At 31.1% G+C, this 22,529-nt stretch overlaps 1 protein-coding gene across 4 annotated transcripts in view; it reads left to right on the top strand.

Annotated features, from left to right (window-relative positions):
- Positions 1-20,665, top strand: part of LOC127700214 (uncharacterized) — a 131,486-nt gene extending 110,821 nt beyond the window's left edge. The window contains exons 1-6 of one of the 4 annotated variants that reach the window (XR_007981500.1): positions 7,922-8,995; positions 13,306-13,336; positions 14,083-14,159; positions 15,036-15,060; positions 16,309-16,374; positions 17,915-17,960. Coding sequence is in view for 3 of the 4 variants with exons in the window: in XM_052203635.1 (XP_052059595.1) it covers positions 15,036-15,060; positions 16,309-16,374; positions 17,915-17,951 (128 nt within the window). In the remaining variant the exon portion in view is untranslated. Of the gene's footprint in view, positions 1-7,921; positions 8,996-13,305; positions 13,337-14,082; positions 14,160-15,035; positions 15,061-16,308; positions 16,375-17,914 lie in introns of those variants that run through there. The other 3 variants (XM_052203635.1, XM_052203634.1, XM_052203633.1) reach the window with 3 other exon arrangements.
- The last annotated feature ends 1,864 nt before the right edge of the window (positions 20,666-22,529 follow it).

Here is a 22,529-nt window from a genome sequence, read left to right as displayed (position 1 = left end):
TTGGGTTGACCATAATTTTGCAGTTTAATATTGGAAATAATCTCTTGAAATAAAGTTGATTTTAGAGAAAATTTGAAACAAAATTCAGATCTCTATGGTAAGACTATTGTTTATTAAATTTAACCATTATTATTATTGTGATTTGTTTTTGCTTTCATTACTTTTTTAATTTAAACACTGTTGTTTTCGTTTTTTTCATTTACAGATTTGCCACAGCTAACAGTAAGATAGTGTGAGAAATCGGAAATCTGTTATTGGATACATTTTGACTATTTCATAAAAATAATTTAATTAAAATACGGATTTAACGGTTAATTAATTGTCTTTAAATATTTCAGCTCAACCAATGAATCCAGTATTAACCATTGACCATGAGCGTCCATTCGTCAACAATAACATTACCTTTACCTGTAATTCAATAGTGCAACGGTGGCCTGAATACTTACCTTCACATCTGTCTTATCAGTATTTTGGAAACCCAAGAGGAGATACCGACGGCAATAAGCTAATATTAAACACACTTACAAAGTCCGATGAAGGAATAAAAATATCATGTCAGGCAACTGATGATCTTGGAATAGTATCAAACTTGAGTAAAAGTATTATTTTGGATCCTTATTGTACGTATAATATTGTTGTATCAATTTATGATGTCAACTGAAGTGTGGTAGACATTAGTGTCATTTACAAGCTTCAAGCATGGTTTATCCTTTATTTGGCCAATTAAGTTTTATTACTTTTTATTCTGGCATCACTGATGAGTCTTATGTAGACAGAACGCGCGTCTGGCGTACATAATTTTAAGTCTGGTTTCTATGATGAATATATTTATAAATGCGTGGTATATACTACATTTAAACAAAAAAAACTCCTACTTATTAAACGTTCAAAACAAAGTACATTTAAAGCAGAAATGTGTCTGCCTACCATCATTAAGTTAGTAACAAATGCCAACTGCTAAAAAGCAATATCGTCTTTTGATAAAGCTAACAATTTTTGAAAGATAATAACAATAAGATAATAATAATTATAAATACTTCCAAAAAATCGTGAAATATGAATTACTGCAAACGTGAATCAACATTGCTGTTTTGCTGTGCTGCGATACGTAGATTACATTTGATCAGTTATTATGATATGTCCCTTCGTATTAAAATTAGTAATATAGCACACTTTTAAATAGTTTACTAGTGGAACATGAATCTTAATTTTCTGGAGCACCTGAGATTACAGCCGATTTATAAAAGAGGTTTTGTTGATCACTGTGTATTTTTCTTGGTAAAATAATTTGTGAACTTTAGTTAGCCTTTTACTTTTATTACCCATGGTGTTGGCTGTCCTGAATCTGTTTCAATAATGAGTTTTTACTTCTTTCTTGGTATAAACTTGTTTATGTTTTTCATTGAATTATTAATTTATGGTTTTTACATAACAATATGCTATTAAACTGATATAGATGGTCCTGACATAGTTTTGCTTAAACCTGAATACACGGCTATCAATGTTACAGAAGGAACTATATTAGGCCCTATACATTGCACTGCCGATTGCAATCCAAAATGTATAATCAAGTGGAAACTAAGAAGAAAATGGCGTTTTGAACTCGTTCGTTTATATCAGACTCTAACTGTAGCAGGCATAAAGAAGAATCAGGCTGGGATCTACCGTTGCTGTGTTATTCATCCTTATAATACAACAATTATGAGAAGGATAGATCTAGTAGTAAATGTACAGTGTAAGTATCAACTGATCTGTTGAAATTTACATTATAGAGTTCTTACTAAGGTTAACAAATTACTTCTCCTCGAAAAGAGAAAAAAAAAAACCAAAGTTGTCAACTATTCACCAAAAAGTATTATTTTCTTAAGTGATTGAATCTAAATATTTCCGTATTAACCGACACCTGAGCTTCATAGCGTCACTATCTATCTTGAAAATACAATAGACAAAAAACATCAATTTACAAGTTAATTAGCCATCCGGTGTAATGCATACATCAACAAATTACATAACAATGTGATTTCCAGTTACAGTGCCAGTTATGTCTGGGTTTGAATCGCAAAGCTTACTGGTCTAAAGACTTCGTCCAAAAATATAAATATTGTACAATGTTGTATTTGTACTTAAACCTGAAATATAAAAATAACAACAACTTATGATTAATCCAAGATTAATTTACTGGGATAAAAATTTTAACGTGTAGTTTGAGGATCTGATAAAGACAATGAGGCAGTCTTACTCAGTAGACACAACGATTTGCATTAGTATTGTTGGACCTACGTCTGCATTGCTAAAACACATTAAGCATCTCATATTGTAATGCCATAAAATTACGTTGACACAAGTATTTATAAAGTATTGCATGTTTTGTTTCAGATTCCCCCAGAATTAGAGAACTTTGGTTAAGTGATCAAATCGAAACTTATGAATGGAGTAACGCTACAATCTATAGTTTCAGTGAAGACGTTAATGTCAAGATAAAATTAAGTATTGAAAGTAACCCAGATCCGCAATTAGTATTGAGCTCATCTTTGATGAAGTTTCCACCATTACGTTATACAAAAATGGGTCAGCTGAAGGACGCCTCCGGGTGCGGGAATTTCTCGCTGCATTGAAGACCTGTTGGTGACCTTCTGCTGTTGTCTGTTCTATGGTCGGGTTGTTGTCTCTTTGACACATTCCCCATTTCCATTCTCAATTTTATTGAGTTTTTATCAGAACTGCCTTCTCTACAATGTGAAGATTCAGGAAACTTTACGATACAGGCTAGAAATGGAATTAGATATGGAGATACCACTACAATAAACTTAATGATATATTGTAAGTAGACCTTCAACGTATCTAATAAAATGTTTACTTTTTTAAAATCTTAATCTACATCAAATGTTGCATTAGTGGGTTAATGAGTCAAACGCTTAGCATTTCTTGAAATTCCACTCTTGATTTATTTTTCTAAATTGTTCATACCATTGTTGTTCATCAATATAGTATGCCTGTATTGATTAATTTGACTTTGCAAACATTAAGTTGACATAGTTGACATTACAAAAACATTGTTGTTATATTGTCAAACTGTACCGTTAGCTCATATGACGTCACCAAAAAGAGTGTTATTCGTTACGTTGATGTATAAAACGTCGAAATAAACTTGGCGATACCTGAAAATACCGTGAGCGTTGTAAAGTCAACGGCTTGTTAAACGGTTATAGTTTATTGAATTTTCATAGTGTAAAAAAGTGTTATTTATTGCAAAACTTTTAATTCTAAAATTACAGTTTGATTTCCTGAAATATATTTGATATCTGCTGAAATGATTTAACTAAAAGAAGGTTTCATTATGAATTATATTAAAACCTGTTGACGCTTTTGTAGTATACACTCGGAAGTATATAGTGTCAAAGTCTGGAATAAATAGTGTAGAAGCCTAGAATATCTCTTCATAAATGGAAAATCATATCCAAATCATTACCTCAGCAACAGTATGACGTGGATTAATATATTTACCGCATCATTATTCTTACTTCGCTACTATTTCAGATTTATACGAATAGACATCTAGAAAACAACATTTTAGATATATACACAACAGTGCAACCCCTAAATAAGTTTAACTTCAATCTGATTAAAGTCAGATCAATCGTAACTCGCTTAACAATATGAGCAATACGAAATCAGAGATTTATATTTTAATTAGATTGGTTTCTCCTTTATCAAATATGTTGTCCCTTTTATGATATTACAAGGAATGGGAGAATATTAGATAAAGACAATTATCACTTTTAATTTAGATTGATTGGTGCTTGTTAAACGTCTAGTTTGCAACAGATTATTCATAAAAGATTGTCATGTCAAACATCTTTTGTTGAAAGGGTAATTTATAATTATATGATTATTCTTCAACAGTGTAAATGTGTTTTAATATTTTATTAATCAAAGGAGAAAGGACGACGAATTTGTTTATGTATAACCTCCCTAACCTGCGAAAGTTTCTTACAGCTTTTCAATACTAGTGGCAAATTCATTTAAATTTCAATAGCATTTGTTTGTTTTTATATTTTAACTTGTATCATTTTCATTCAAACTGTTAAATATGTCTGTCTTTTAATTAAGCCTTCTCTGAAATAAAATTCTAAATTATACAGTAACTGTTATGTGTTAATCGGACGTAGTGATTTCTTGTACAAAAAAGCAAACACTGACTTTAATATCTAAATATTGGCCTACACATATATTTTTTTTCAAATTCTGCCGATATCCTGACATTTAACTTTTGTCGATAATAATTACATTTCATGTTTCTTTATGGTATTTCACATTTTGAAATTCGAAATGGAAAGTTGGTCTTTTTCAACAACAGAACCTCTTTCGAACCAATTTGACACAGTGTTTGTGGTATTTAAGATTTAATATTTCAGATATTCAAAAAGCATTTTTATTTGTCAAACTAATTCATGTCATGAATATGTACGAAATATAATCTCTCGTTCTCTTAAAACTGTCTTGGTTATCTATCAAAAAGCTTTATTAATTTATTGTTTATAATCATTTTGCAGCTATCAAATTTATGAAGACGACGTTCAGATCCCGACAGTAAATAACGACGTTATATTTGACGTCATTTTGAAAATCTCGTTTACGTCACGAAACGCCAAAATTTAGGTACAAAAGTTGTCAATATTCTTTATTGTTTAAACATAATCATGATAATACCAAGAAATGTTCAATGCAAATATTGAATCTGTTGTTAATAAAATCAAAATCCTATATTTTCCAAACTTGAGAATAAGTTACTTCACAGATTATAAGAAGTAAACTCTGGTAAAGAAAATGAAAGCTAACGGTCACAAAGTTTCAAAACATTGACGGTCTGTTTGATGTATTTTCCGGGTAGATTTGCATTAAAATACGTAGAAAATGTTTGTGGAGTACAAGCTTTAAAAATGAGTACTTGTTTTCTGTCGGTTATTTACCGGGTTCTACTCGATTATTTTTGATAAATATGTTAAAAAACACTATAATTCATGTGACATTTAATGATGTAAAATATAGTAAAAGGGATAATATTATATTATAGAAAGGAAAATGACAAACAACAAAAAAGTGATTTGTATATCCTTCATACGATTTCAGGTACCTTGAATACCAAATCGGTTTTTAAGGAGAAAAAAAGTATATATATAAAAATCTGTTTTATAATTAAAAAATAAAATGCAGGTAAACCTCGGAATGTCATATCAGACTCCAAGAAAATTAAAACAAAAGTTAACAGAACTGAAGATATAGTAATGCAGATAGTTTCATTCCCCAAGCCAACTGTAGAATGGACTCGTACGACTGGATTCATCTGGATGGTTCAAGAAGATAGATATGATTACAGATATAGAATTTACTCCTCTATACATATTAAGTCGAAAGATGACTTTGGTGAATATGGAATACATGTATGCAATAGATTCGGATGTATTGTAGAAAATATCACTATAACATATGAAGGTATTATATTATTATGCATCAATTTGATTTTTATTTTATTATCTATACACACACATATTATTGTTGTTCTTCTTATTGCTTTTGTTCGGTACGATTACCCTGCCTGAACATATAGTATAGAATAGAGAACGGAAAAAAGGAAATGTGTCAAAGAGACAAAAACCCGACCAGAGAGCAGAAAACAGCCTGCCACCATTGGGGGTCTTTATGTGAATGATTTTAATTGTAACTTCTGTTTTTTTTTATGCAGAAAATATTTTACCAAATGATGAATTTACATAGTAGTTTTTTATGACCTGAAGTTTGCAACTTTATCCATTATCGGGAATCTTATAACTATATTTGATCATAAACGGGTAGAGGAGATATTTTTTTTAAACTTTCTTAACCATTGGTTTAAATCAATTAATTCTATTTTAAACTACGAAAAATCATATACTAACCTGCTTTGTTTCAAGCTATAAGTTGTGCAAATTCTCACATTTTCTTCATGCTGCAGATATTTTTCAGATAAAAGGTTCTTTTATGATTTTGTCACAGAGAAAAACTATCTGAAATATGTCTAATTACTAGAAGATAGAAGATATTGAAAAACGGGTGTCACTGTGCTCATCATTTTTAATAGGTCAAATTGCATGTATAATGCCAATTTATTATAAATGTCACCGCTGATTTATTCATATCCTTTTAGTATTTATTTATTTATTTCACAATCATAATCGTGTATGTTTCATAAACGAGTATCATATATTCATCAATATTCATATCCGAGTATCCGATTTCACATTTCATTTGACCTGACCTGACATGACTATTTGGCTTTCGGTTGATTTTGATTCAATTTGGATAAAGTATGAGTTCTATCGTTTTATACCCCAGTCTCTGCATTATTAGGTAAATCAAAATATTATCTGACTATGTTTACCATTATGTCAATACGATAGAAAAAAAATTTAAAATATATTAGCTTATATGTAACATCGACGATTAACTCCATGCTTAGATCGAAAGCTGCTAATTGATTTAGAATTAGAAAAACTAATGATGACAACCATCTACTTCCATACTGAATAAAGAATTTGGAGTCTTAGGATTTGTGATTTTTTTTAATTTTGATTCGCAGTACACTATTGATTCATATGAAATAATTAAGGTAACAATTTTGTCAATTTCCATAACATTTTTCATTGCTTTCATCAGAAATAAGGACATTTGCAAATTGTTTTCATAAAACTTTAAGACGCGAAATAACGCATTTTCCAGGTGTAGAGAAAACGTCCATCCAGCGTAAAAATTGTGTGCCTTGAATCTTTAGATGATGATCTTTTGATCGTACTGCTGGAGGACGTTTAATCCCAGAAGATATGACCAGTCAAGGAGTTAGCACTCCGGTGTTGACATGTACTGGTTATGATATAGGGGTTTATTCTAAAGCTTATTATACACCACGACATTGATAGCCTTACCCATATTTGCAAAAAGCTTTAACGCACACTGTTGAAGGATATTTGGTATACCAAATATTTGTGTGAATGTTCAATATATTTTCTAATATTCATGTGTTACCGATTTGTCACTGAATTACCAAAAGAGTATAATATTTACACACACGGCGTCACCGTTATCTGTAAAACAATATAAAAACTATTGTTACTTTTCCTTTATATAACATGTGCCATATGCTTTGCCCTCCGTCCATTTGTTCGTCCATAAGTCAGTGAAATCGTCTGTCAGTATGCCCGTATGTAGTCCGTCCGTTAGTCTTTTATTATGTCAGTCCGGTAAGTTTCCGCACTTTTTTCTGATATTCATCTATATATTGTTTTGATATTTGGTATATTGTCATTTCATACAAAGTTGAAAAATCGAGATCAAGTTTCGTTCAGGGTCAGCGAGAAATTTTTCGAAGTTGTGACCGTTGGAAATTGAAATTTACTTTAACATCTAAGTTGTTAACAGGTGGCGTGTAATGGTTATTTATCTTACCTCCTATACATTTCTAGGAATATGATTGGTTAAAAGCAACCGCGTGGAGACCGTGTATATTCCATATTAGGTTAGTAGGCGGGGCTTATTTCAATACACGGTTAGTAGTGGTGTTACGTCCCTTTATTATAACAACACGGTGTTGAGAAAAAATCTTAAAGGTTTCAACAGACGAAGAAATTGATGATTAACGATTGAAATAAATTCTTAAAATACATTTAAAGCTAACAAGTTGTTATTGTATTGTTGGCATTTGTTTTTGTATAGACCAAGTAGGTTCTTAATACTAACGGTATTGAAAACTTGATCATTATGATAATCCACTAGTCTAAATACCACATGTTAAGATAGTCGGTAAGATAAATTCGTTACATAGTGTGCTAGTGACCTAATACGATATATATTGGGTCAGTAAATTCTATATGGGGATTCGAGCTTCGCTCTCACCCCATATGGAATTTACTGACCCCATATATATCGTATTAGGTCACTAGCACACAATGTAACAAATAATCTTTTGTTTTGATATTTCGTATAGTCTTATCAATAGACGATAAGATAAAATTAACGATTTTTGCCGATATTTTTATCCATGGAAATATAAAATTGCTTGGCAATCTAATAGTTTCAAACAATTTTGTCTGTAATGCTGCTACATGTACCATTAGCTATATATAATTTAATATTCGGTATAAAGTTATTTCATAAAAAAACAAATCCAGACGAGGGAAAATTCCGTGAAAATTTCAGTGTCCGCTCAATCTCTTATATTGCCTGAAGTGGTTAATTAGATATTTGTTTAACAATTATACCACCAGAAATGTGTTTTACAATAAAACCATAAGATTAAATTCTGGTTGAACCATTTTTGATCAGTAATAACTAAATGCTTGTTACATATAATATCTTTTTTTCAGTTTCTAATTAAGAAAAGGGATGTTTGATGGATTGCATTGAACTAAATTTTCAAAATGTACATCAATGTGATATAATAGCGCTTTAAGCTTAACCAATACTGAACATATTCATCAACGACCTGACAAACGTAAGGAACTTCAGCCTCCGACCAGAGCAATTACTATTTGATAATCAACACTCACAATGAAAGTATGCTATGTCTGTTAAAGCAGATAAGTATCACATACTATTAAGACAGCTTATGAATAAATAGTACAAAAATCCATAAACACATATGTAGCGAATTTGGATACTGTGGCACATTGGATATAAATGGATTTATTTAGAGGTAAAGTATTCAATAATATCAAAGCAATGAAGAACTACATTAAAGATGATATTATAATAATAACAAAGTACAAAAGATTAGCAATGTACAGCATATTATACAATAAACATTCAATTGTATCATTCTAACATGTATTTGAATCGCATTTATTTCCATATGATGTTGGAGCTGTCAAAAATGAAAACCCAGGGATGTTTGCAGCAGGAATAACAACTTTGGTAATTGGTTTGGTAGTGGTAATTCACGGAACGTTTTTTGTTATTCGCAAATGTGAGTTATATGTATCATAGTTACCATGGTATTGTTATTGACATTTTTGCTACTCCGATGTATATTTATGCTTTCCGAATTGCCGGTTTTCCTAAGAAAATTTAGCATATTGAAATGTTTCAGATTACTCTATGTCCCGTAATAATATATATATTGTTGTTTGTTGGGGTTTTTTTTCAATATTTATATATACTATAAACACATTTATCATATATTTAGTACTTGTTGTTTCAATTCTGAGTATTTGATAAAGATGGAAACTCCAGACCTGTATTGCATACCTTGTATCACACCTCCCGAATCGCATACCCTGTATGCGATACGGGAGGTGTTTTTGATTTGGAAACATTGTGTATTATTTTGGGTCAGTCAAATACAAACGATTTTTGATATTAAATTTTTAATGGTATACATTATGAATTCGTAATACATATGTTTTTAAATTGGTTGTTTGAAGAAGTAAGTGTCGATGGCAGATCCTTCTAACAGATACGTTTTACCATGCATGCAATATTTTGTATGCTAATGTATACTGGTAATTTTCATCTGAGGTAAAATTCATGGAAATAACAAAATACATGTAGAAGAGAGGTGAAAGATATCAAGGGATAGTGTAACACATTTATTCTATTTATTACACAAACAATGCAATTCAAATAAAAACAGTAAATAAACATCAACACCACTAGATGAATCTTAATTGTTTTGGAGCAGCACACATGCAAGTTGAAATGAAGCACTGAGAACAAATACTGTTCAATACATCAAGTTTTACTTGTAAGCATTGTCAATTTAGTGGTGGAACAAACCCTCTGACTCTTCTTTTAGGAACCTGGACACAGAGAAGGTGATGTTGCAGTACTGGTACCAGAGTGCAGATAGTTGGCCCCGTGTCTGCCTCACCCTCGACCAATTTCAGCCATCCGGCCTAATGCCCTCTGGCTGATATTGGTTCCTCAGGTTAATGCAGCATGTAATACGGATTTTACCATGTATTATTCTGTATTTATCAATATTATAATTGTTTTTACAGCTACAAACATTTCTAGCACCAAGTTTGATTAACCATTTCTTTTAACACTCAATCGCAATGGAGGAAAAAATATATCTGATGCACAGCATTCGAATATGCTCAACATTTTATTATGCATGTCAAATTATGAAGTCTTCAAAATGTTTTTACGATGTACGTTGACTTGATGCAGCAAATAATAGCCTGAAATTTCAACGATTACAGGTAAAAAGAATTTTCCTTTCTGTGCACATGGTCCCTTATTCATTTTTTGCATCGCTGCCAGGTGACGTAATGCACAAGTTATTCATAAATAAGGACAAGAACATGCAACATATGTTTGGTGTCACAAGGGAGGTAAACGCTAACAAAAAACGAAAATTAACTATAGTACCCTTCGATTAAGGCGATACGTAGATTTAACGAAGTTATTTTATTATGTAAGGTCCAGGTAAAACATTCCTTCTGTTAAATGTAAAGCGTTAAACTAAAATATGTTTCAGCTTAAATAGAACAAAGGCCAAGATAAAAAGTATAAGCACAACAATATAATGTTTACAGTCTTTAGTTTTCTATGTTGTTTTTGTATTTTGTATACAGTTGATTGTCTTTTGGGCCTTTTTCGTCAATGACATTGTCAGGTTTTTTTTAACTTTTGAATCTTACTTTAGTATCTTTGGCCTCTCTTTCTACCTAGATAACAAAATTAATGTTCAAATCACAAGCATAGCAATCTCTAACTGATAATACAAATGTCCAATGAATCAAAATATGAAATTGATATTGATTTACAACTAAGCAACATCGTTAATAAAAAAACACAGGATTGCAGTTTCGTTGTTTATAGGTGCTACACACATTGAGTCATGTCTATACAGATATTACAAGAAAAACAGTACATATTGGACAAATATCGTCATGAGTGTAAATAATTCGATATTTTATGATGTTGCATTATTTGAAAAATGTACAAGACTGTGTGGCTATGGCCAGTGAAACATATTATGATACCTTCCACACAACCTTTATAGAATAGTAGTCTGATGTGCGACTTGAATTTGAATTACAGAGTATATAAAAATTAGGAGATGTGGTATGACTGCCATATTAAATACATTTATCAAGTAACATTATTTCGATGTTCACATGCAAGCATTCCATTATCCGATATCTGTATTGATATAATTGAAAAGTGTCCTAAAGGCTTCTACAACCTTGCAAATTTGTTCAAAACTGCAAAAACTCCCAAATTAGATGCAACAGTAGATTATCGATGCTTAGATATCACCAATTGATTCAAAACGAAAATTCAGGAACAAAACAGAAGAGGAAACTGAGGAAATCGGACGAAGGCCAAAAGTATCATAACTATGTACGTCAACAGGTTTAGCGTCTCATGTTATGCATGGATGTCCCAGCATGCAAATCTACATTCAGTCAAGATGTCAAAATCGAAATAGGACACAATCGGTCAATTAACATATCGGACCTGTTGTTACTAACATCTACCTCATTTTATATGTGGTGAATACCTATATCATTGGAAGTCAAAACACATCTCCTTATGATATATCAATATTGTCTCGAGACACTAACACATCATAACGGTCAAATAATTTGTGATTGTGACCGTAAAACGAATGAAATGAAATTAACTATAACAAGTTCGATAGTAGGACGCGCTATTCTGAATATATCTCAGCAGGAACGCTCAAACCTAATCATTTGAAAGCCAAGGATGCGTAAATATGCAGAAACGTTAGAAGATATGCAAAAAAGGATCTAATGAGACAATTGCAACCACTGACTAGGTGCGTACATTGTGATATACCTAGACGATGTATTTAAAAAAAGAGGTATCATAATGATAAGGGAAGTTGTTTTGTCGCTGAAATTGCGAAAATTATCATATTAAAACATTTCAAGCCTTTTAATCTTACACTTAGTTTTTTGGACAAAATAGATATAAAAAAATTCATACTTAAACAGATATTTTTAAACAAACTTACATTTTTGTTAGATACACAATGTATCTTGTAGCATAATGTAATTTTGGCAAAGCCAATATCTAAATATTAATGACAAGATCATAAACGAGGCTATTGTGGCAGTTGTTTGCAATTTTGCACTACATTTTGGATTAATTCAATATGTTTGCAACCCTGATGCAAACAAGTATAAACGTAGGACAACAGTCCATAATAAAAACCCAAAACTGACTAATAAGCACAAAGTATGATATTTAGTACATACAAATTAATAAAAAAAAAATAAATATATATCTCAAGGGTAGAAAAATGTTGCCTCATCATACCTTCACCTTTTTTTTTAAATAAGTGTGCAAATCCTTCAGGTAAAGCTAATCACAAACGGTTTTTGCATTTGTTAATTCTTATATGTTCTAAGGTTTTTTTTTGCATGTTTGGTGATTCCATAACTTTAGGCTATCTTCGTTTCCAGTAATGGTTTATCTCGACATGTGCATTGATACTATTAAAATCAGTTACGTAGGTTTGCTTTGCTGTTCGACCAGTACATGTTTTTAAAGATATAAAACTCTGAATATGTTAAAAGTATTGTTAGTAATGCATAACTATCCAAAAACGTTTTCTAGCCAAATGTGGCCCTGCATAACCAATCTTATTTGTTTTCCTAAGCTTAATATTTATATTTTCGCCAACAAATATTAATAACCTTTTCATCTAAACGTAGACAACACAATTTTTTGTAAATGTTGTTACTCCTAAGTGATAATGATTGAGTTTTGTTTATGACATCTTGTGATGAGACAGGTGTTATTAGTTGAAAACGATCTGCTTATATTTCCGGAGTATGTTTTGCTGAAATTAATTTTTTGCTCAGTATTTAGTATTTGTGTAATATATTGTTGACTGTTGTTTGTTCGCCATTTCCGTTGGTCATGGTGTTTCTTCAACGGATGGTTTTTGATAGCACAACTGTAACCTTAACCGACCAGTATTACTATTTATTTAAAAGTATAACATGACTTACAATTTATTCAATTATTTCAAACATACAGCTTTTTAGATCCGTTTTATATTTTGATTTTTACACAGTCCTAGTTTACTATGATGTGTTTTATGTACTGCTGTTTGTCTGTTGGTCTTTTTCTTTTTAAGCAATGGCGTTGTCAGTTAATTTTCGACTTATGAGTTTGAATGTCACTTTAGTATCTTTCGCCTCTCTTTTACAATGTTTTATGAATGTGTTGTATTGCTTCGACGTCATAATGTTTATAGTAGATTAAAGTATTCATTTATCCTTCTATGTATTTCAGGTTCGAGAACCATGCAAAAAATATCAGTTGAGTAGGTATTATGAATATATTTAATCAGACTTCATATTCACACACGATATCGCCCAAACACAATACAAACATGCAATTATGAATTATCATGCGTCATAAACAATTGCCAACATTACCATATGTAAAATAAATTAAACATATTTTAACATCAATTACAGGTCTATGGCGACTAAAGACGTGACGGGATATAATTTTTCTTGGTGTTGCACAAGCTTTAGTTTGAATCCTGCTGTTGGATCGAAAAATTCATGACTTTTTTTATTATTCCAAAGTTGCAGTTCAAACATTGTTTTGCTGAATTTACGAAGTGATCCATCAAGGTTTACTACCTTGGACATGCTCATAAACATAAGTAACATTTACCTGATTTTCAATATTAAACCCTTCCTCTGAAAATTAGCCCAACTGATTAACAAAGTGTACATAAAATCATACAATAAACATATAAATCAGTACAGGAAAAACACTTAACTCTTTTATTACTGTACAGTGTTCTTATACATCAAAAGAACACATACTTTAAATCAAAATAACCTTTTTTTCGAAACATCTAGTAAAATTGTACAATTAAATTAATATACATAATATGTCTTTGTTACTCAATCTGAAACTACATGAACTACTGTATTCATTTAAAAGCAAATTTTTTTGTTTCAAATATTAGAAATGGAAAATCATAGTATGTGTCAAACACATCAAACACTGAAAGGAAAACTTTTGTTACGAATTCTTCTTCTTTTCTTATAGATCTGATGAATATATAGAAGTACATAGAGGCAATCCGGCGTTTTCAGAACCATATTCTACCTTGCAGCCTCAATCGGGTATGCTTCATAAATGAATCACGACATAAAGGACTAGATGATAATTTTGCACGTTCATTGACGAATTTATCTAGTTTTTTATTTTGATTCGAGCGTAATTAACAAGTCTCATGTAGATTGAATGGTAATACGGCACACACAATTAATTTTCATATGATCACGCAGAACTGTTCGGTTTATAAGACTTCACCATCTACCTTTTTGAATGAATAATCATGTTTTAGCATATTCAAACATTTGAGTCACATTCATCCCCAGACGTCTGCAGTCGAATCAAAATCAAAATCGTTTTTTAAATTATCATACATAGGTTGATTTGGTTTACTATAGCATCATTTACGATAAGCTGTATTATCCTCTGTTACATAAACCAGATACATAAAAATCAGAATGGTACAAGCAGAATTTGAAGCCTTTATATAAGATTTTATTCGAACAATAGTTTTATTTATCCACAATAAGGACGTTATCAAATTCTAAATCAATAATAAACGTAGCATATTTTGAAAACTTCATCGGCTTGAGATAACGACTGCTTGTTTAATGAAACGAGCAATTTGCGACAAGCCTCTAGCACTCTTCTTACAACAAGATGTTTTGAAGTATCTTATGTGCATTTTTCTTGCAAAGACATCTGATATGAAATGATTATTTTATCTGTTCATTACTGCTGCGTAGTCCAATCTTCCTTTGTCTACAAATCGTCGTAGGTTCAGCAATAAGAGCACCAATTCGCCAACGAATTTACATACATCCGCTTCATGAAATTTAACATGTAAGGTTGACTTTATTCATTATTATTTCAAATAAAAAAACATTCAGATGTACAACGAGTATGGATAATTGGGGAATAAACGCTTTTTCTTTACTCTACAGAATCAAGACCTCTTCAAGAGCCCCGGTAATTAAACGTTCATGTGGTAACACTTGCTAGCACCTTCAACTGATGAATTTAGCATACAAAACAAATAAATGTGTTTCCAATAATAACGCTGTAATTTCAAACCTACTTCATAAGATAATTTTGTGTATCTAGTAAATATAGATTTATTGATGTTACGTATCGACAAAAATCTTAAAATTATAAACTCGGGAATATGTTTTGCCTTTACAAAGTAAAATAACAAAAAACCGAACTCCAAGGAAAGTTCAAAACGGAAAGTCCTTTATCAAATGGCAAAATCAAAAGCTCAAACTCATCAAATGAATGGAAAACAACTGTCATATTTCTGACTTGGTAAAATTGCGAAATAAAACCTCCGAGAAATAGACTACTTTACAGTATATACATGTGTCAAATGAATTATTACCCGATCTCATGGAGTGGATGGTTTCCTGCAACGCTCTTGGCAATCTGTCTGTACGTCCATTTGTCTGGTAGTTATAGCGTCCGTCAATCCGACCATTACTTTGGTGCATATAACAAAGTCTCTTTATATAACATTATTATTGTACAATTGTCTAGAATGATGTGATGTGCAGTTGAACCTTGTTAACAATTTTCTGATCTGCCTGGAAACATCTTCATACTGTGACGATACGGTGATTTATTTTTCAAATGGGGTATAAAGTTTTGAGTTGTTTCGCATTTCATTCAATTCGGTATAGTGGATTGTATTATGATCTTGAACTCAAAAATCATGATTACATTTATATGTTGCATTTAACCAATTACCTGCTAATATCATTATGGATGAGCTTTGAATTGTTTTAACACACTTGCATGATTTGTTTTCTTCATATTCCTCAGTTACAAATAGTCTTATTTGATATTTGGTCTTGAACTTCGTAAATTGAGTTGTTCCATGTGATCTTATTTCAACTCTACCAGGAATTTCTTATCTATGGAACGATACTTTCAAATCGTACATCCAATACAACCAAAATGACTTGATGTGTTTCGGCTATATATTCCTCTGTCCCTCTGTTTTGGAATTCATTTGATTTTTGCACCTGTATTTTGTAAATGTTATGTTGAAACTTGTACGTAGATCTGCTTCCCGTCATGTCCTGGTTGACCATACTTTGAATTCTAATTATTCCCATATATCATGTGCATCTGTTTGCTTTTAGTTTTTATGTCATTATTTTTTCTTCTATTTTTGTTCAATATTGGACCACATTTAATATATATGTATATATTCAACAGTAATGATACATATGAAGAATGTGGAATGACACCCGAGGTGGATATTTATCAAAACATTGAAGAGGGGTGAGTAATATCCGTTGAGTTATGTCATATTGGTCGCACATTAAAATAGCATATAACGTTCAATACTATAAATATTTACAAGTAATGGGTTTCCCCTGGTGTATCTGTTCATGCAACCTTAACTATCTATCTAAGTTTCGAACAAACAACAATCACGTTGTTTAAAAATCATACCAACCACTTACTGCACAATTCTCCAATAAAAAAAGTTTAACAAACCAAGACTTACAACGAAAAACACATTGTTCAGATAGTCTGCCTCGGTATAGGCATATCATGTAGAAAGGTCAAACAAGATTTACGAGCGTACAACCACATTGTTTTGTCTATATAAAAAGTAAAACATACAATGAAAATGTACCAACCGATTACCCATAATGACCATACGATACAGATACAGTGGAGATAATGACGTAAAATGTTATGTTTCGCGACTTTAAACTGTGAAATATCGGGAAAAGATGCATTTTTCGACTGATTTTAAGCATTAGCTCGAAAACGAGTACATCGACCCCTACTTTAAAAAAAAGACATTGAGAATGATTATGTATGAAGATTAGGTGTACCAATTTTTAGGAAAAAATCATCACTTTAGATAAATATGCAGTACGAAATGCCGGTTTTTCCTTAAATCGTAAATATTTAATGAAAATGAATCATTTCCAAAGAATTGATACACAAAATTAGACAATACTTGTGTAGAAAAGATATTTCAAATATATTTACATAAATCCGCGTTTGTTTATCTTTTGAAACAAAAAAGTTACGTATGTCTGTCCAAAAGATAGATATGTCATAGAAACTGAAATTCTGAGTAAATGTCAAAATTTTGAACCCATATTTATCTCTAATAGTAGCACATGAAGGTATACTGTTTTTATCACATATTTCAATTGACTAGGTAAAAATTAGCTTGTATGCAAATTTTCGTAAAAGTCACCGTGGGATCAAATCTGTATCGTATGCCCTTAAGTGTAGCAAGACATCAATAGCCATCAAATGATTTTAATAGCAGGATGAAAATGTGCTCTCTTTGCATTGGAGTTTTACCAGCTACTGCATTTGACATTGAAATCCTATAGCGACTGCACCCGAATGCATCAACACGGAAATAAAGGTGTGCATGGTATTACGAAAGCATTGTCAAAATGTGGTCGATGACAATCTAGCTAAGGTAGCCCTGATAGCTTTTGGTTGAATGATGTTCATTTTTATTGCATTTATACTAGCTACTGTTAATGACAATGCAGTTACACCACGGCTCAGGCAGACAACATTTACATTTTATCCGCTTTGAATTAAACTCATTCCCATTTTCCTTAAATTTGCATAAATTATCTAAATGGATTTAAATTTCATTTTCTTAGAACACTTCAATAAATGCATGATCGTTTAATTGCACTGATACAAAATAAAAAAACTATAAATACACTAAATTATTTCACTTTAGATATGGACATTAAATGTTCAAAGTTCATAAAAATTTACCAATGAAGTGTTTTTGATTGGCTTCACTGTGTGAATCAAAATATATTTTCAGATCAGGAAAAGAGAAAAAAAAAACACCAACCAAGTGATGAGTGCTGAAATGAAGATATAGCCGTTCGCTAGAGATATTGATTTTAGATTTGATATATACTTCTGTAATCAGTTAAACAATATGTTATTTAATCATCTGTGTCCTTTCAGGTGAATGGTATTTTATTGTGTGTATTATATAGATATATAACATTGTCTCAGCTAAAATCAAGCATGTGTCAAATAGCTTAACCAATTTTAAATAAAATGTATAGATGGTTTTTAAAATGGTGTTTATCTACTTCAGAAAAGAAGTTGAATACTTTAGGTTTGTTAGAAGCTAAGAAGCATTAATATTGTTAACGTTTACAATTCAAGAAAAATACATTCATGTATTGAACGCACGATCGTTTTTTTTTTCTTCTAGCAAATAACACCTGATGTGGTTTCTTCATTTCATTCACTGTAAAATTTACCCATCTATTGGGTATGTTTATCATTATTGAGGATAATGACAGCTTAAACTTACGGCGTACACACAAATGGCTTGAAATCATTTGCATAAAAATTAATGACAATCATAATTATATGGTACTAGCCCTTGACCAAATATCTTGTACAACCTGTCATATTTTGTATGAACGGACTTGTTTAGTACAAACGACAAATTTATAATAAGACTTTATAGAATCCACATCGGAAGACCTATTTTTGGAACTATCTACACCCTAAGATACACGCTATAATAAAAGATAGACTAGCCAAATGGAATAGTAAATAATGCTTTAAAGCAATACATAATCTGAATTTAAATAAATTTTTTAACTGAACTGAATTTATTCTGTTTTTCCGCAACTTTTCACATGTTTCATATGTTAAACAAATATTTCTAAATAGAGAACTTGAATTTCTGACAGTATTTCAATCTCGATCAGTATTCTCTGTATTTATTTTTTGTTTGGATTTTTCTTTTTTATTTTAAGGCTTTTTATTTCTTAATTGTTGCAATTGCTTATTAAGTAGTCCCGTTGTAGTATGTGCGATTCAATCATGGATGATTATACATTCGATTCCTCACTTGGTCAAACAGAAGACATTACAATTGAAATTTACCGCTATTCATCAAAATACGCCTCATCTTTGAGCAGTCTAAAGACTGGATTCTTTGCCGCTCATAATATGTGCGAAACGTTTGAAGAGTATTCCTAGCTACACGTACAAATATCTGACTCAGCGCATTTAGTATGTCATTCTATGATGTATTCACTAAATATGCATGTGATACGCGTCGGTAACAGTTAAGCGAAAGGAAATCCCTTCTAAACATAAATGACAAATTCATAACCTAATCTCCCAATTTATTTTGTTTATTATATTGTCGTTTAATTTTGTAGCAGTTCAGTGTTTCTGTTATTCCGTTGTTTTTCTTCTTATAGTTGATATGTTTCTCTCGGTTTTGGTTTTGTGACCCGGAATTTGTTTTCGCTTAATCGATTTATGACTATTGAACAGCGGTATACTACCGTTGCCTTTATTAAGGTTCAAAAATTTCAACCAAAATTTACAATAACAGTTATTAAATACATTATACTAGTAGTCACAATACACATTCGCTGATATTTTTCATTCATTATATATTGAAGCCAATATATGGCCCCATTTAGTCATTACCTTCATTCCATTATATCTAGATATGAGTCTATTTTGCTATTGAAAACTGTTTAGTTTATGTCACTTTAATATTTTGTTAACCAAAATTTCACCCTTGTTATAATGTTTATACAATTTGAACCCTTTTCTTTCCATGTAACGTAAATATTTGAACAATCGTAGGCAAACAAAGATGATAAAAGATACATCAAAAGATAAAAAACCAAATCGGGAATGGAATAATTGCGAAAGATATCGATTTTCCGCGGAAAAATTTGGAAAGTAATTTTAACTTTTCCTAGTATTAAATTTGTTTCGTGAAAAGGTGTCTCACCTTTCTTTTCGTCGTGTTTACCGAACGTTTTCCTTTATTCCTAGAATTCAATATAAATATCTTTAATCTTAAAATGTAATCAAAATCACAAAAAACGACACAAAAATGTATTTTGTGTTTGGATGATACCATGCATGAACATTTTTCATATGAAGGAAAGTCAAACAACACCAGTTTGGTCAGGTTCCATCTTCTAAAAATGGAACGACTTCTAAATTGGGTACAACATTTCATCATTCGTTTGTGATCGTGTGATGAATTCCAAATTAAAGGTTTTACAGTATTCATTCAGATGTCACAAATTCCACAAGTTTTAATCGCTTAAACATGTTGCTGTTATTTCATCTTTTTAACAGCAATTATTTTGATGTAGATTCAGAATTACAAACCACTAACCCCCAACAGAAAAAGGGAGATTTTATAACGTTGAAAGAAATGATACAAAATTTCATATACGGATCTGAGATAATTCCATTATGAAGTAGTATTGTAGCGACAGTAGAAAAAAACTAATCGGATATATTAAATACTAATTGGCACAAACAATCATATAAACGGTAAAAACATAATGAGCAAGTAAAATAAAACTTGTAGGTATAAAGATTATGTATTTCTATAAAATACGCTTCGGTTCTGTTGTTTCAAACTGTAACTTGTATTAAAACCACTGTATTGTATGTACATGTTTGTAAATATATCATTTTTTTTTTTTGTAAATGTGCTTCTTTCTCTCTGTACTTTTGTATCTTCATTGGAAATAAAATATAAAGATTTTACATTGTAAAAACTTCTTTAGACATTTTATCTGTACTATCTAATTTTTTAGATCCATTTTCTGTGTAATTTATTTTTTTCTTACCAATCAGTCTTTATACTTTATATGTTCGCATCCACTTCCTTTATTCAGTATTTTCCACCCAATATTCTCTATACTTTATAGTTTGAAACCTATTTTTTGCTACTCGGTTTTGTTCATTGTTCTTTGTGCAAGAAACCCTTCCAAGATCAATTACTTGATAACAATAGGTGCACAGTTTAGCTCAACATGAATGATCCCCTATTTGCTGGAAAAACCCATCTAAAATATTTCAAGCGTAAATATGTTCCATCTCCCACACAATTGCATTACATATATATATATATAGGTGTGATGAAAGGTCAAACACTCAATTATAACTTATGAAGCTTCTCTGGGCGACCAATATTCAAGCAGATATTTAAGATCGGCATTTTATTTATTGATAGCGTAAAATGGATTGAATCAATTTAGTATGTCAGCATCTGAAATCACGATAGGCATGTTTGCATTGCCGTAAGTCTATATCCATCATGTACGTAGAACATCCATATACCTCCTTATTTTGATAATACAGAACCACCTATTATTTCGTATTCTTATAAAAAAAACCAGTAGAAAGTTGATTTTTAATTATACGTAAGTTACATCAGACGTCAATATAGAAAGTAATGCTCCTTCCACTTCAGACTGTGAAACATCTTGTTTTAAATATGTTCCCTATGGCCATGTCATTACAGGAGACATCAACATCGTCGAAGACCGTGAGGTCAAAACTTTTCTTAAGAAAGGACATAAATATCGTCCTCCATCTATAACAGATTGGAAACAGTGTCGTCAGGTCATTAAAGACGCTTTGTCTGCCTACTGTTAAAATTGGTGTAAACGTGAAAAATTTGATAAAAAAATCTCTAGACAGTTATTTGAATAACATTATGAATACTGTTGATATTCGTACATCTCATTTTGAAAACAATTCTGAAATTAATAATAGGGTCCATGATATACCCATTTCTAGAATAAAAAAATACTGCCACTACCCAGCTTAAAGCCTCTTCCGAACATTTGAAAGTCCCGACTATGTACTGGTTACCTATATTACACAAACAACCATTTAAATTCCGTTTCATTTCCGCATCTAGTAAGTGTTCTACTACTAATCTGTCAGTGCTTCTAACTACCTCCCTTACTACTATCAAAGAACTTGTTATTATCTTTTGTAATAAAGCTTATGAAAATAATGGTATTAATTATTTTTGGAGTGTTAAAAATTCCTTAGAGGTTTTAGATAAAATACGTGCTTTTGATGGTTCTTTTAATTCTGTTGACAGTTATGATTCTTCTACTCTCTACATTTCACTTCCACACAATCTTATCAAGAAAAAGTTTTCATTTTTAATTAAATGGTCTTTTGAAAAATCTCATTGCAAATTTAATTTCTGTAACTCTTTTAAAGCCTTTTCTGTAACGAAAAAGGAAAGTATGCTAGATACACTTACTTGAAATGTGAAGATATGATTGAAGCTTTAAATTTTGTCCTTGACAACATATATGTACGTTTCGGCGATAAAGTGTATCGACAGGTAGTAGGTATTCCTATGGGCACTAACTGCGCCCCTTTAATAGCAGATTTATTCCTGTATTGCTATGAATCTCAGTTTATGACCAAACTAAGTAAATACACGTCATTGTTACATTTGGTTGATACATTAAACAATACTTACCGTTATCTTGATGATATTTTCTCGTTAAATAATCCAGAGTTCTCTAAATATACTACCGAAATTTACCAAAAGGAACTTACTTTGTATAAATCTAACATAAACAGCAGTAGTTGTCCCTTTCTAGATTTGGACA

Source organism: Mytilus californianus, unplaced genomic scaffold (assembly GCF_021869535.1).
Source record: "Mytilus californianus isolate M0D057914Y unplaced genomic scaffold, xbMytCali1.0.p SCAF_5, whole genome shotgun sequence".
Classification (NCBI taxonomy): Eukaryota; Metazoa; Mollusca; class Bivalvia; order Mytilida; family Mytilidae; genus Mytilus; species Mytilus californianus.
The sequence above is the reverse complement of the archived record's forward strand: the minus strand, read 5'-3'. Positions and strand labels throughout refer to the sequence as shown.